The sequence below is a fragment of the Zeus faber genome, assembly GCF_960531495.2.
Source record: "Zeus faber genome assembly, chromosome: 5".
In the NCBI taxonomy this organism is placed as follows: domain Eukaryota; kingdom Metazoa; phylum Chordata; class Actinopteri; order Zeiformes; family Zeidae; genus Zeus; species Zeus faber.
The window spans coordinates 30732839-30750338 of record NC_137192.1 but is presented as its reverse complement, the minus strand read 5'-3'; the positions used below and the strand labels follow the sequence as shown (position 1 = coordinate 30750338).

The following is a 17500-nucleotide window of genomic DNA, read 5'->3' as shown; positions in this document are numbered from 1 at the left end:
GCACGTTCCTTTGTGTTTATCCGGTTTTTTTTTCTGTCTCTGTGTCCAAGGCTTAATCCTTGCCCCCTCCCAGTTCCTCCCACCAGATCCGCGGCCATGGACGAGGAGAGGAGCGCCCCCGCCATCTCGCCAGAGCCGCCCGATGACGGGGGCTCCGATACACTGACGCAACAAGCCACTACGCCCCCGACCTCCACGGCGGAGGCCGACGCCGTCCCCAGCCCCGGTCCCTGCCCCGATACAGGTGAGGGCAACATGCCCGTGCACTGTTGGTGTAGGGGTGTGTGGCTGGGTTGCTGTCGGAGTGTGCCGATGTGTTTGAGACGCAGCGAGAGACAGATGGGTCTGAACACGTCTCGCATTGGCCGGCGTTCATCACCATCAACTTCTCTTAAAGGTCCTTTGTTGTCTTTTGTGTGTGTGTGTGTGTGTGTGTGTGTGTGTGTGTTTGTTTGCAGGTGAGAGAGAGAGAGGGAGAGAGAGAGGGAGAGAGACAAAGAAAATAGAGATGAATGAGATTGACAAGCTGACGGATAGGGCGTGAAAGGGAGGCCATGTTTTTCATGCATTCGGGTTGCCACCGTGGACGGAGGCCGTGGGGTGGGATCCTGCGTCGGTGATATTTCCCTCCCTCTCTGTTTTGGTAGACCCTCCGAAGCGAGAGTCCTTTTTAGGCGAATGAATTCCTCGTTGTGAAAGTGCATCTAAGATAATGACAGTTTGGGGGATAGGTTGCTATTGAGTCATGAGAGTTGCATTTTAGCGTCTTGAGACATTCTAACGAGTAGTCAAGTAATGATAGGTCCAGAGCCCGTACTCCAGCGACTCCCACCGACTGTCAGGAAACACGGTGTCTGTTTTCGGTACCTACTCATTCATTAAGGTTACAGGACCTGAACAGACACAACTTTTGTCTTTGGTGTGTAGCCGTGGTCACGGGGCTGGTCTGCGTTTGGCGGCGGGAAGGGCAGCTCCTTGTATCGCGGACGATGTGGAGGCTCAGGGCACATGAAGCTCTCTGGAATGCAAGAAACAGGGGCAACAGGACCCCGGGGACTCGGACACCCCCGGCCCTGCGATTGGTCGCGTTGAAGGGTGAGGGACAGCCGGTGCTGGGGTAGGCGGACGTAGACCAAGCGAGAGCAGACGCATACCAGGATGACTCATCTGGGATCAGCTGAAACTTCCTTCACGCTCCCATAAGCAGCGCTCCACGCTGACTGTGGATCAAAGATCCTGCTAGGTAATTAGAGTAGGTGTGGTTAGCGGGGACTCTAAAGTGGCTTATTGCCATAGAAACCTGCCACAGAATCCTTCCCCCGGCGGACCCAAGTTTCTTTTAAACATGTCTAAACACAATCTATTATTATCACTCCTCTGGATATACAAAAACAAAACACGCGCCACCTCCGTGTTCCGAGCCTCTGCGCTGCGGTTTGCAGCGGGGAGCGTAAGTAGGCCATCAGGTAATGATAATGCCTGGGTAAAGAGTTTTAACAGCATTAAACAAGAGGTTTGTGCTCCAACATGTCCTGCTTCACTTTACCTGTCTCAGGACGTCAGGAAGCCGACACAAAGCCTGACTGTGGCTTCTTCCCCTTAACGTGCTGTGTTTGTGTGTGCGTGCGTTGCGTGCGTGCGTGCGTTGCGTGCGTTGCGTGCGTGCGCACGCACGCGCGCATGTGCGCTTGCAGCCGGAGGGTTGGTTGGTTCAGGGGCAGGGTGGAGGTAGGTTAGCGGGGTGGTGGGTTGGTCAGGCTGCCATAGAGGGCAACAAGGAGCTGCATTCAGGACCCTGCTCTCTGGAGCCCCCCGTCCCTCAGGCTCTCGGGCGCAGGGCGAGCAGCCTGGCACCGTGAACACCAGCACCACCAGATGCAAGGCCTCGCGAGCTCATTTCAAAAACAAATACACACTGAAACATATTTAGGCATGCAAGGACATGCAATGCAAGCACACACATGCATGCGCACACTCAGGGACATGTGCACACACAGACACAGAAAACAACAAAACACATACAGTAGGTCATATGTAGACTCATATTTAGGTTGGGCAGATCATTAAATATTAGATGATCGATTGTCATATAAATAATTAACTGAATTGTCCTTTATGGTTCATTTTCTGGTTTCTATTCATGGTGATTTTTTTATTCTTTATGTTTCTATATATTTTATATTGTTTATAGTGTGTACTTGACATGCTCTCTATTTTCTGCTGTCCCCTTTTTGCTGCTGGAACAATGTAAATTTCCCCGTTGTGGGACTAATAAAGGTTTATCTTATCTTATCTTATCTTTATGCCACTAAATAAAACTTGTGACTGTATAATGCATGTCTACCCAATGCAGAAAACCCATTTATTGGCATTGAGGATCGGAGCCTAACATTGCGGCAGACAGTTCAACCTGACTGACGGAAAAATCCCCATCAATAAACACATTTTATTTATTGCAAAATCTCTAACGTTGGCTCAAACTTTCCCTTCGACCTGCACGGAAACTCACGATTGCAGAATCTGGCCATTTAACCGAAAGACGGTGATCTGCTGCGATAACTGCACCAAGGCAACCTGGCAGCGTTCCGTCCGAGACCCGAACTGCACGTGGCTTCCAGAGCGGCGTGCACGGGTGGCTGCATACCTGAGAAGGCAGCAACTCCGTAACTGCCTCCGTATCTGCCTGCATGCCGGGGTGTGGGCGCCAACACGTGTCCGTCGGGAGCCGGTTCGCGGCCGTCTCACGTCGCCGCGGACAAGAGGAGAGGCGGAGCTTCCCCGAACAGAGAGCCGGACCCCCTGGCGGTTCCGCTCGGGGCTTTTAACAGCTCTCGCCAACCCTCTCTCTCTCTCTCTCTCTCTCTCTCCCTCTGCCGCCCGAGCGATCGAAGCTCCACCCCATCGGCGGGAGGCCGTTGAGCTCCGCGTTGTGGCTTTCGCGGCGGCAAACGCGGCATTTTGTCTCCTGCCCGGAGACGGGGGCCGTCCCTGCCTCGCCGTTGTCTACGGTTCCCTCCTCTTTCCGCCTCTGCCAATACCTCTCCGTTTGTGTTTGTCTCGCCGTCCGTCTTCCGCTCCACTTAGCTCCGTCGTACGTCTCCGATTCCCTTTGTCTCCGCGTCCTTTTTTTTGCCGGTCTTCCCTCCTCTCTTGCAAATCCATCACAGGGTTTTTTGTTTTTTTTTCTTCCGCGTCGGGTGTTACCATTTGCCTATTAAGATCTTTCTCACCCGACCAATTTATATGGCCGGTGTTTTCATCCTCGGCGTTTGATTAGGTTTTCTCTCACACACGGAGGGAAATAAACCAGGGGCTGTTTAGAGGCGTTTTTTATGGCATATTTGGACGACGAAAATGAGCGTGCTGCGTTTTCCTTTTTCTCTTCGCCACCTCGCAAACATTTTCAGAGACGGCCTCTGCAGCTGCTTCGGTGGCCCTGTACGCTCTCTCCCTCTCTCTCCCTCCCGCTCTCTCTCTCTCTCACTCATTTTCTCTCTCCTCTCCTTTTCCTTCCTCCCTTCCTTCCCAGCTCTCTTTCCCACTCTTTCGGGCCAATTCCCAAAAGGCCAAAGCTCTTGGGATATACATATAAACTGTGCATAAACAGGACATCTGCGCATATACTAAACTGTGATGAACGCCGGTGTGACTTGGTGAGTCACATTATGGCGTTTATTGAGGTAACTAGGGACATGCGACTGGTGTGTGTGTGTGTGTGTGTGTGTGTGTGTGTGTGTGTGTGTGTGCGTACGTGCGTGTGTTGTCTTCACTCTCGGATGTGATTCTCCAGTATAGCCGAGTACAGCTGTGTATATGTTTGCTACTGTGGCCGCTTGTTTACCAGCGTTCCCAGTCTAGTGGAGCCCTGTATAAGGTGTATAATAATGAGTGTGTAGTAACGCGTCCCCTCCTAATACTTGATAATAGGGGTAGGGGTGGCCGATGTCGCCTCGTAACAATATCCCGGTAGTTTCTCACACTTTGCACTGTGTCTATGTTTCCACGTTGTTTGGTTTGATGTCCTCGCCATGGCTCAAGTCGGATCAAAATAGGCCCCTTCGCAATGAAAGCACGGGAACCTTTTTCGGTTCAAGGGTCACACTTTATTGTTACAAGACGAAAAATGCGAAAGAAAACCACAAGTGACGTGTAGCTGCCTGCTTGCTTGCTGCGTTGCAACAGACTTGCGGCACAAACAACCTCTCCAGTTTTATTCAAATCCAAACCCGTCTACAGGGCGACTGAAATAGAACCGTGTTGAGCAACTGAACTGGGTTGTTCAGGAGTACGGCTGGCGACCTGGTATCCAACGCCATCTCAGTCAATATGAAATACATAGATAGATAGACAGACAGATAGACAGATAGACATATAGTTAGATCGATAGATAGATAGATAGATAGATAGATAGATAGATAGATAGATAGATAGATAGATAGATAGATAGATAGATAGATAGATAGATAGATAGATAGATAGGTAGGTAGATAGATAGACAGACAGACAGACAGACAGACAGATAGATAGATAGATAGATAGATAGATAGATAGATAGATAGATAGATAGGTAGATAGATAGATAGATAGATAGATAGATAGATAGATAGATAGATAGATAGATAGATAGATAGATAGATAGATAGGTAGATAGATAGATAGATAGATAGATAGATAGATAGATAGATAGATAGATAGGTAGGTAGGTAGATAGATAGATAGATAGATAGATAGATAGATAGGTAGGTAGGTAGGTAGATAGATAGATAGATAGATAGATAGATAGATAGATAGATAGATAGATAGATAGATAGATAGATAGATAGATAGATAGATAGACAGACAGACAGGTAGATAGATAGATAGATAGATAGATAGATAGATAGATAGATAGATAGATAGATAGATAGATAGATAGATAGATAGATAGATAGATAGATAGATAGATAGATAGACAGATAGACAGATTCAGACAGACAGACAGACAGACAACAGATATATAATATAATAATAATAATAATATTATATATATTTTTATTTTAAAAGTATGTTTTTTAAAGGAACTATTTTTATTAATTTCATGAGACTTTCATTTCATAACGCCACATTTCCTTTTCGTAAATGCACGTACGCGGAGACAATCTGGAACGTAATTGCTCCCCTTTTCAACGCGGTGGATAGTTGATACATCATAATAATAATAACACGGTTGTCACAACACCATCCGTCTCCAGGATCATACATCAACGTACGTCAGTTTGCAGATTGGACCACCGCTAGATAAATATGGCCCTGATTGAACATTGAACGCACACATTTTGGTCAAAAGCATTGATTTTTACTCTGTTTGGAAAAATAAACACTGGTTTGATATTTGGTTTGGTATAATAACCATTCAGATGTTTAATCAACGATGGCATAATCACTGAGCCAACAATGATTCAACAGTTACATCAACAGAAACTTAAACATGAGGTCAGCGATTATTCAACCGTGGACGAGTGCAAAATGTAAAATGTCCTGTAATGTAATGGCTTAAAGCGGTTCAATGGGTTCTTGCAATGCAATCTATCCCATAGTTTAGTGATGATCGCAGACATAGGCACACATGCACCAATGCCAATATTTAACTGATTGAAGGTCCCTCTTATCTTTTCTTTGCGATTCGCCACCTCTGGTATTGTGATGGAAGCCATAATGAGTTTTAACTTACATCGTTAATTGTCACGTCATTCCCACACGACACAGTGACGCGCTAATCCCCACGGAGACCGGATGACATTGCGAGGGCCCTGATGTGCGTGTATCCGTACCCAGGGGTCCCGGATCCGTCGAGGGGCCCCTCGTGTTTGGATGCTCGGGTGGCTCGCTCTTGCTGATCCGGTTGCAGCCGTTCCCAGGGAACAAGAGGAATCTCGGCGACAAAGTAGCACAATTAAATTCCCCTTAAGCCTGTTGAACAGCAGACAGTTTTTGTCTTTAATGAGCTTACACCGCCCCTTTCTGTGTGCGGCGCTAATCTCTGATTCTGGACATGTTCCAGCGCTGCACTCTCACAGACCCTCTCCATCAGGGCGGGAGCGCTCGGCTTTTGGGGTTCAGCCAACAATTGTCTCTTTTTCTATTTTCCCTCGTCATGACGTGCGTGTGCGTGTGCTTGTCTTTATGTGTGTGCGTGTGTGCGTGCGTGTGTGCATGCGTGTGTGTGTGTGTGTGTGTGTGTGTGTGTGTGTGTGTGGATGGTTGCTGTGGGATGGAGATACAAAGGGAGCCAATAGTAAATGTGCTCTTTCCTTTGTAGCGCTTTTTGTTCTGGACGGAACCCCAGCGTTGTGTGTTGTGTGTGTGTGTGTGTGTGTGTGTGTGTGTGTGTGTGTGTGTGTGTGTGTGTGTGTGTGTGTGTGTGTGTGTGTGTGTGTGCGTGCGTGTGCGCGCGCGCGTGTTCGTGTGCGTGTGTGCGTGTGGTTGGTTTCGATCGGTTCCAGTTATTATAGCTGGATCAGGGAGCGACTACCACTCCAAGTTAACTCCCTCTGCTCTGCTGGATGTTCAGCCCCCATAGATACTTTTACACCATTTCTCTCACCCCTTCCCCACTCCACTCCACTTTCCTTGGGATGGATTTAAGTTGTGTGAGTGTGTGTGTGTGTGTGTGTGTGTCTGTCTGTGTGTGTGTGTGTGTGTCTGTCTGTGTGTGTGTGTGTGTGTGTGTGTGTCTGTCTGCGTGTGTGTGTGTGTCTGTCTGTCTGTCTGTGTGTGTGTGTGTGTGTGTGTGTGTGTGTGTGTGTGTGTGTCTGTCTGTGCGTGTGTGTCTGTGTGTGTGTGAGTGTATGTATAAAACTGTACGCATGTGTATCCTAACAACTTCAACGGCAGCAACTTCCTTTTTAAATAAAAGTTTCACTTTCTTCAACTTCCGTACGTCTTACAGATCTCCCGGTGGGTGTATACATCGGCAAAGACACACACAAACACACACACTCGCGCTCATGTGGCATCGTGAGGGAGCGCAGGTTTGTGCAGGGTTTGAAAGGTAAACCCGGTGAGTGACAGTGAGCCTCGCAGCTCGGCGGTGTGAGCTCTCTCATACGTGGATGAACCAGCGCTCCCCCTCTGAGACCCTTCTCCCCTGCAGGTTAACCAGGATGTGTCACATCATTCCTTTGCTCTGCTCTCGTGTGCGAGTGCATGTGTGTGTGTGTGTGTGTGTGTGTGTGTGTGTGTGTGTGTGTGTGTGTGTGTGTGTGTGTGTGTGTGTGTGTGTGCGTGAGAGAGAGAGAGAGTGTGTGTGAGTGTTGCTCTCGTGTTCCTATGCAATCTGCATGTTGCTGCTTTAACGGCCGACGCTTACTTGCTTTACTAGGGGACCGGGCTCCTCGCAGATGGCCCCTCCAGGCAGTGCCACTGACACGTGTACATTAAACAAACCACGTACACACACACACACACACACACACACACACACACACACACACACACAAATACATACATGCAAACACACACTCACACATAGACACACACACACACAGACACACGGAAATACGCATACAGTCACACACGTACAAACAAACACACATAACTCAGCCACACATGTAAACACACCGCCAGCTCTATTCTGCGGCTCTTGATTGCTCTGGTCTGATTTGAATTAGAGGCTCATCTTTCTCAGATCTCAGAAATGGCTCTGAGGTCAGGCGGTTTGGCGGTTTGATGCCGGTGCCAACGCACGATTGGTTAAAGGCCCCGCTTGGACGGCACCCCGAGGTCTGTTGGGGATGTGTTTTAACTCCAACAATAGCGGTTTCAAGAGTTTACAGAGGGCGCGCTTTTACTTTGATACCTCCGCAAGTTTTTAACTCACGAGGTTGTTAGCACGCAGGGAAGGGTAGATGGGTATTTAACAAGCAGATGGATGGATGGATGGATGGGTTGATGGGTGGATGGGTGGGTGGAGGAATTGATGGATGGATGGGTGGATGGTCGGGTGGATGGATGGATGATGGGTGGGTAGGTGGGTGGATGGGTGGATGGTTGGATGGATGGGGGGATGGATGGATGGGTGGGTGGAGGAATGGATGGATGGATGGATGGGTGGATGGTGGGTGGAGGAATGGATGGATGGATGGATAAGTGGATGGATGGATAAGTGGGTGGGTGGATAGATGCATTGATGGATGGATGGATGAACAGATTGGATCGATTCATTAATGTTGTTTAAAATCATCAATGTTTGACTTTAAAATAAGGTTAAATTGAGGCAAAAATATATAAATATATTGAATAATATATTAAATAATATATTAAATAATATATTGAATAATATATTAAATAATATATTGTATAATATATTGAATAATTTATTGAATAATATATTATATAATATGCACCTTGAGTGTGGAGGAATGAATGGATCATCTATACAGAAGGTTTAACAAACTCTTGGATTTTGGAATCCACTGTACAGTATCTACATTCAAAGTACAGTAGGTGTGGAATATGATTTTTTCAGGCATTGTGTCCTCAATACCCATTATGATACCAGGGTAAAAAAAAAAAAATCCTATGTACTTCAGTCTGTCCTTCATTATGAGAAAACATTGTAGGTACATGACAAAAACACAAACAACTAGGATGGTCACGTATTAAGCCTTTGAGTATTTACAAGTTAACAATATTGTGTTTGCACTAAGGAATCATTCAAGAAAACTAATGCTAAACGCACACACACACACACACACACACACACACACACACACACGTGGTGACACATCACATTAGTCCAGAAATATTGATCTTAAATGATAACATTATATTGTGTAGGAGTGGGAATCTCCCTCTCTTCCATTTGGATTCAGGTTGCCACGATGCCATTATGAGTCGATTTTGAACGCATCTTCATTTTTCATTTTTTGTGTACGGTGTTTCCTTTTTTCTCACCATGGGACCACCTGCTGCCTTTATCAATCACGAAAAAGCTTTTTCAGCGTTTGCAGGCTGATTTCTGATCATCTCTTCCCGACCACAAAGACAAAACACTTCCGCAGAGGGATCCACGTCCATGAGTAATTACAGTTGGAAAAGGAGAGTTTTTGCATAACGGAGCGGAAGGCACGGGAGATTCGAACCTTGGAAGCGGATCGGAGACGGGAGGAATTTCTATCTGTTCCATATTATCGTCTGACAGTCGTTTTGTGTCGGCTGCCTATGGTGCGGATTTGATGCATGTTAAACACCCCTTCGCCCTCCCCTCCACCTGTGACGTCTCTCTCTCTCTCTCTCTCTCTCTCTCTCTCTCTCTCTCTCTCTCTCTCTCTCTCTCTCTCTCTCTCTCTCTCGCACGGATTCATGTACTTTGCCCCACCGCGTCAAACCAAAACGATGCGAAAGGATTAGAGAAAAACCCAGCAAGGAAGTGTGTCCAAAAAGAGTGGAGCGGGTACGAACTGAGGCGGGATCGCGGGGAGAGAGAGTCGGTCGGGGGGATGGGAGAGGACAAAACGGATCTGGATCGGGCGAGAGAGAGAGAGAGAGAGAGAGAGAGAGAGAGAGAGAGAGAGGAAGAGGGTCTCAGTCACGTGTCCCACACTCCAGTTCCACACGGGATTCCCGCTGCTTTCCTTTACTGAAGAAGCTGGGGGTTTTTTTGGATGGGAGGGGGGGAGGGGGGTTGCGAGGCGTTTCTTTTTTGTTTGTTTGTTTGTTTGTTTGCTTCCTGCTGGTGGCGGTTGCTTTTCCTAGGGACGTCACCGCTCTTCGGCGGTCTGACACCGTAGCCATGACGACGGCAATTCACTAGCACAGCACCGATACCGCGGTACGGAAGTAGCGGTTCTCGTGACATCCCTCATGCAGTAATTGAAAGAAAAAGGAAGAAAGGTCAATGGATGGAAAGGCAAATAGTGACACAGCCTTTATTACACACACACACACACACACACACACACAGATGCATATGTCAGAGCTAGACGTTTGGCAGTGGGGAGGACAGCAGTTCTCGCTGGTGGCTTTCGTATCAGAGGCAGGCTGATTGAGACTAATGGGTACAGCGTGGAGGACTCGGCCAAGAAATGGCTTCCACATGCAGGAGACAAACACACACCCCCGCCCTCCCCCCTCCCCTCCCCCCGCACACACACACACCACACACACACACACACACACACATTAGAGAGTGTACGAAGAGATCTGCTAGATGTGTGTGGGAAGGGATGCTATCTGTGTGTCAGAGTCGGGGAAATGGTGAAATGGCCCATATGTGTGTGTGTGTGTGTGTGTGTGTGTGTGTGTGTGTGTGTGTGTGTGTGTGTGTGTGTGTGTGTGTGTGTGTGTGTGCATGCGTAAAAAAAAACGGATAAGAGGAAGCACTTCCCATTCCTTTGGGTCCTGTTGACGTCTTGGCCAACTCTGACACACGCATTAGACACAACATAAACACACACACACACACACACACACACACACACACGCACACACCCAGAAAAAACACACAAGCCTTCGCAAACACGCCAAGCCTCACACAGCGGAGACACTGTTCCTATCAAGGTTAGGCCGTCTTAACGTGGCCACCGTTTACATGAAGATTTGATATTTTCCCAACGATAGTGGTGTCAGTGTTCCTCCGCACCGCACACCAACCTTAGGAAGGTGTTTGGGGGAATTTTCCGTTCTTGGTATTGATGGAGCACCGGTGGGGCGTAATGATGGTGGAAAGTTCATTATCGGGATAGTTATATTGATACGCTGCTCGTGATGGTGTCTGCATATAGCTTCGGAACCCACTGTCGAGCATCTCTCTGAGAGTCATTGTATTCCACAATATCGGAAAGTAAAGAGTGAAATGGAAATAAAACTCCCTCAGATATTTCGTACCCCATATACAGCAGTGAGTTCACATTTTATGCTCTCATAAATAATTGACTCTACTCATTGATGACACACGGCTAAGGCCGCCCAAGCTTTCCACGTGAAAACAATTCCCTTTGTGTAACACGCAGTTAACCTGGACGGTGGCCGCTGACCTATCGAGTGTGTTTTAGCGGTCGTGTTCGGGAAATCAACATAAAAAGAGCTATTGGACGTGTAATCCAGGCCGTAAAAAAAAAGGCGGTTCTGTCCCTGGTGAGAGCGGATCTGGGATGGAGGGCGGGGCTCGGGCGCGGGTTGGAAATAGAGCGGTGGAAGAGGAGCGAGGGCCAGACAGCGCCGTGTTTATACACCGCCATGGACAAACAGCGGGGTGTCTGGCCCTCGCACGTTGTGTGCCTCTCATGGACAGCCCAGAATAGAACTACTATGGTGTTTGGGTGTCGGGTCAATTGCTGTGGCCTTCATATCCAGTGTTTGTGAGTGTTGCCCCGGATATCAAACTAGGTTTTTCTCTGATTTCCAAACTGTGTGGATGCCTGGTCTGTTCTGCTGCGATTCTTCAGTCAGCGGCTGTGATTGACAGCCACCCCAGAGTTGCGTGCATGCGTATGTGTGTGTATAAAGGTCATATAAAACCCAATCTGCTGATGGAGAGCGCATAGAGGAATGTGTTTGGCAGAGCACAGGAAGCAGCGAGTGGGAGAGGAGGAGAGAGCGAGAGAGAGAGAGAGAGAGAGAGAGAGAGAGAGAGAGAGGAGAGAGAGAGAGAGAGAGAGAGGGAGAGAGAGAGAGAGAGAGAGAGAGGGAGCAGGGGACAGGAAAGAGTGGACAGATAGAGAAGTGAGGCAGAGTGAACTGAGTAAATAAACAGAGCCGGGAAGTGTTGAGCCCTTGCACAGGACGTGGTTTGGGTTGTGTGTGTGTGTGTGGGTGTGGGTGTACGTGTGTGTGTGTGTGTGTGTGTGTGTGTATGTGTGTGTGTGTGTGTGTGTATGTGTGTATGTGTGTGTGTATGTGTGTGTGTGTGTGTGTGTATGTGTGTGTGTGTGTGTGTGTGTGTGTGTGTGTGTGTGTGTGTGCGCGTGCGTGCGCGTCCGTGCGCGTGCGTGTGTGTGTGTTCATATGTGTGTGTATGCATGTGTGTGTTAGTGTGTATTTATCAAACCCAGCTGGCTCCCATTTGCCCAGGAATGAGTCTGCACCTCTCGGAGGCCCAAGCCTGCCCAGCTTTGAAGGCCCCTGTGCAGCGTGTGTGTGTGTGTGTGTGTGTGTGTGTGTGTGTGTGTGTGTGTGTGTGTGTGTGTGTGTGTGTGTGTGTGTGTGTGTGTGTGTGTGTGTGTGTGTGTGTGTGTGTGTGTGTGTGTGTGTGTGTGTGTGCGTGCGTGAGGGTTTTGTTTTCACAAACAGCCCAGCGTGTGTCCGTACATTTGTGCCTGTGCATTGAAGACGCTTCATTAGACGACTGTGTGCTACCACCGAGGTCGTAAAACACCTCCAGAGACAATAGCACACTAGCAGTCAAATATATGGAATGTGCACATCTAAATACACACACACACAAACACACACACACACACACACACACACACACACACACACACACACACACACACACACACACACACACACAAACAAACAGCATGTTAACAGAAATGCACGCACACATACACACAGACCCACACAAAGGCAGCAGGTTTCACAAGCATACACATAGACCCCTTAACAGTCCCAAGGGGTTTTGATTTAACTGCTTCCAGATGCAAGTTCAGGACAAAGAGCACACACACACACACACACACACACACACACACACACACACACACACACACACACACTCACTTAAACTCTTCTGCTTTCACAACTAGGCCAATTCTTTGTTGCAGTCAGCAGAACTGCTGTGTTTAAAATAAATGGCGATGGTGGATGTGCAAGACCGTCCGATGGTCAGAGAGAGAGAGAGAGGGAGAGAGAGAGAGAGAGGGAGAGAGAGTATTTGGGGAGAAATCGAAACTACTTTTTGTCATCGCGCGTGTGTTTGTGCTTGTGTGCGTTTCCAGATGTGGCCAATCCAACCTACACTGAGCCCCTCATACTGAGGTCAAAGGTCACTCCACGGCGGTCGCTAGGAGACCACGCGGACAACGGCAACAACAACAACAGCCTCTCGCACCCGGACCTAGCAACACCCAGCACCAGCATCACCTGTGAGTAAATACTGGAACCAGCCACTTCCACTTACGTGCAGCCGCATATATATACACACACACACGCGCACACACACACACACACACACACACACACACACACAATTAATTACGCCAATTCTCTGATGGTTTGGTGGATATTTTGGTTCCATTACTGATTCGCACTCCGATGAGTCAGGTTACCCCGACCTTTAACAGATGCTTTCACACACACCCTAAAGAACTAGGTCAGGTAATCACACACACACACACACACACACACACACACACACACGCTGGTGTTGGGATTTCCTAACGGGTCTGTGTCTACACCCAAGTCTCCACGCTTAAAATGAAACACCTTTCCTCCCTTCTCTGACCTCCCTCTGCCTCACCCTCCCTCCACCTCCGCCTGGCGGTGACCGGTATCGACAGGATGCTCTTTGGGTGATTCATCCCATCAGCGATGGGTCACATTATGGGCTGCGCAATCACAGGATTCCTATGACACCACCTAATTTATCAACGACGCCTCCAGTCCCTGCACCACATTGTACCGCCCACATCTCCCCAGTGCCCGTTTGAAACACGGCTGTTTGTGAAAGTCCCGGTGGAAAACTCTTTTTCACCGGGGTAAAAACAAACCCAAGTCGCACTTTGGGATAAACTCGCCGTTCGTCTGTTTATTCAAAGTTAATTGATATGACACGCACCGCGTGTCCGCACCAAACATGCCTGTTCGGAACGGGAACAGATGACTGGATGAACAGTTATCGAGTTAAAGGGTCGAGTCAAAGGACATACAGACAGACGGATGGACAGACAGGCAGACAGACAGACGGACAGACAGACGGCGATTCCTTCCTTTAGATATTGCAAGCCTGCAATTACGAAAGTGACGTACGGTCACCCAACGAGACTCACTGTCAACTGAAACCACGACCGCGCGCCCCCCCTGCTTCTTTGAAGCCGAGCTGCCACGCCCTTTTGACGGAACCGTCGAGAAAGATCTCGGCCTCAGCGCCGTCGGTGTGGGGATGGCTCGGATCGGCGTCGCCCTCCATAACCGCCCGTGGCCCGCAGCCCTTCTGTTCCGAGTTTCCTGCTATAAAAAAGACGGGTTCACGGTGTTGCGGATGCGTGACGTTCGACTGCGAAGCCGCAGCCCCCGTTTTCCGCCCGGACAATACTTGAGTCGGGGAATTCGGGACGAAAGTTGGCCGGGAGCGGCCTTGAAACGGATATAAATGGGGTTGGAGCCTCCTCCTCGGCGGCGGCGCCGCTTGCGCGAGGCCTTTTGCACGCAGGTTGATGGATCACCTGCGGTGGTTTTAACACACTGGACTGGATTAGGGCCACGGCGGCGGCGGCCAAACGGGGCGGCCAACTCTGGGGCCTCGCATTCAAAGCCAGCGCTTGCACAATCGCTCTTCATCTTTTATTATCCTCCCTGGACAACTGCCTCTATTCCAGCGCAGATAAGTAGAAACTGAATCGAGACCCCAGACCGGTCTTATTATGTCACGGATTCAACTGCGATAGAAATGAGGCGTCTCGCTCGCATATCCCACAGCGCGACCTCTCTCCGGCAAAGGGGGGGAACAGAAAACCGCACGGATCGAAAAGCTTGTCTAATTCTGTCCTTCCTGCCCGAGGAAGAGGGAGGACAGAGGGAGGCAGGGAGGGATGGATTGAAGGAGGACAAGAGCGATCGGGGGGGGGTAGGTGGAGCGGGCCGACATGCGAGCATGTGTTGCGTGTACTACGAGATTTCCTGGAATCGCGGGCCAGTCGTGGACAGTGCGCGCACACGCACGCACGCGCACGCACACACACATATGCAGTCATAACAGCTAGTTTGCGGTAACTGAATAACCAGAAGTTACAGTCAGGAAGTGGCTAAGTAGGTGAACCCAGAGTATTGCAGGAGCTGTGTGTGTGTGTGTGTGTGTGTGTGTGTGTGTGTGTGTGTGTGTGTGTGTGTGTGTGTGTGTGTGTGTGTGTGTGTGTGCGTGTGCGCCTGTGTGTGTGTGCGTGCGTGTGCGTGTGTGTGTGTGTGTGTGTGTGTGTAAATCTGTCTGTTTGTTTGTTTCCAGCTACCTGTCTGTGCGAAGCTCTTTTTTTCAGTTGCCAGTGAGTAGACTGACTGACTCCAGTTGTGATACCGCATTCCTCCCCTCTCCCTCTCCCTCCCCCCCTCTCCCCCTCTCCCCTTCCCTCTCCCCCTCCCCCTCTCCCTCTCCCCCTCTCCCTCTCCCCACCCCTCTCTCATTCCCCTTCTTTTATTATTTTACATCACCATAAAATCCATGGGCTCCACCGCTTTAACACGCTCTGCGCGGAGAGAGGAAGAGAGTTATGCAACAGCGCCTGGACAAAATGTTCACCGCCTCCATCCATCCATTCTGCTTTTTCGTGCCCTCCCTCGCTTCCTCGCTCCCTCCCTTCCTCGCTCCCTCGCTCCCTCGCTCCCTTCATCATTCTATAGCTGCACCATCCCATATGTTTTTTTAAAGGGCTTTGACTAATCCCGAATGACCCAAATGCAGACTTTATCGCATCCCCGCCGTCCCAGAAGGCATTGCAGACTAGACGCTTGTCCTTTTGTCTGACAGGCATGTCATAATTACCTGGAGCAGACACTGCTGATTCAATTAGCATCTGTTTCTCCCACTTTAATAGCACCTCAAAACGTATAAAACAGCGGTGACTCAGGTCTGTGATGAGATCACGGCTATGTGACATCTGCGATAAGAAGTGTGTGTGTGTGTGTGTGTGTGTGTGTGTGTGTGTGTGTGTGTGTGTGTGTGTGTGTGTGCGTGTGTGTGTGGGCGTGGCGTTTGTGCACGCGTGAGAAAACAGAAGCGTAAGAATTCCCCCGTGCACTCCGTCTCGCGTTGATGACGTCCCGGCTTCAGCCTTCCGAGAACAATACGTATATGTCATCGTACACTGTGTGTGTGTTTTTTTAAGTTTTGGGTCTTTTTGTACGTAGGTGCGTGCGTATGCGCTGGCGTGTGGCGCCTATGTCGTCATATCATACAATTTGAGTAGGTTGGGGGAGGTTTTAAGTTCCTTATTGTGTGGGCCAGTCACTTCTCTTCCCACGAGTCCTCGGAGGTATTTACATTTATTCACCTGGGGAAGCATGCACACTGGCAGAAAAACACACATACACACAGCTACAGTTATGAGTGGTTTATTGGGCCATCTAGAAAAACCTTTAAAAACAAGATTAATTGCAACTTAAAGCAGCACTCAAACATATTTCGAAGCATGGGAGCATATGAAATATTCAGATTTCAAAACAGCATTAAAGCCTTTTCGGATCATGAGGGACAATAAATATGCCGTGAGGATCCAAATGTCCTCATAATGTAGGTGTGTATTCAGGTGTGTTGTGCTATTAAACCGTACATATGCACGCATACTCACACGCGCGCACACACGCACACACACACACACACACACACAGTTAGTGATGTCATCAACACAGGGGGCCACACGTGTGTCTTGGCGTCAAGGTCCGAGTGAGACCCCAGTTCATAAGTTGAAGTGCTCGCACACACTCCGACTCATTTGGAAAGAGTGACACCAGCGCTGCAATCAGAACCAAACTCAGACTCTTCTGTTTTTTCTCCCCCGTCTTATTTTTATCTCACTATTTATCGTGGCCACGACATAATGAGAAATGAGCGTTTGCGGCTGCGTGTCTTTGAACGAGGGGAGGGGGGCGTGGGCGGGTGCGGTTGTGTTTTTGGGAGTGTGTGTGCGTGTGGAAGCGTGCGTGTCCTCGTCTTGTCATTGGAGGGGAGGTCGTGAGCGATGGCGGCGCTGGTGTTGTCGGTGCAGATCTTACAGCGCTGTGACGCCGCCTTTAATTAGAGGCAAACGACTGTGATGGATTTCTCCTCCACCTCCTTCTGCGGGGTCTGCAACTTCCCGCCCGCCCCCTTCATTGGGGGGGTCCTCCGGGCGCACCGCCACCCGATTGCGATTGCGATTCAGGGTGCTACCATGCGAGACAGTGGCAATGTGTCCAGATTCTTCCGTCTTTAATTTTTTTTTGATCCTTCACCAAAAAAATATGAAAATTGAGGATCATAACATAAAAGCTCCCCCTACATTTACATGATTTAAGGATCCTCCCCTTAGAGTTATGACAAACAGAATTGGTTATTTGTGTGTCCAAACATCACACAACTTGCAGAAACGTGTTAAAAACCAAAGATACACAATCCTTCATTCTCTACGTGGTGCTGCGCTGGTTTCTCAACGTTTTGTTCTCTGCACATTGGAAATTCAATATTATGGTCAGATTCGCGCCAGAAAGAACCGCGATGTGTCTGAGACATTCTTCCAACCCCGATCCCATCCTCGTTTCTTCCCTATATTCACTCCCTTTCAAACTTAACTCAGTTTTTATGACTGACCTTCTCCCAGCCCCGCCAGGC

At 48.9% G+C, this 17500-nt stretch overlaps 1 protein-coding gene across 1 annotated transcript in view; it reads left to right on the top strand.

Annotated features, from left to right (window-relative positions):
• The window catches only part of mdfi (MyoD family inhibitor), a gene marked incomplete at its 5' end in the record, with an annotated part of 31580 nt that overhangs the window by 9191 nt on the left and 4889 nt on the right, over positions 1–17500 (top strand). Inside the window, 2 exons of the mRNA XM_080001118.1 lie at positions 51–244; positions 12921–13067. Coding sequence (XP_079857244.1) covers positions 51–244; positions 12921–13067 — 341 coding nt within the window. The remainder of the gene's footprint in view (positions 1–50; positions 245–12920; positions 13068–17500) is intronic.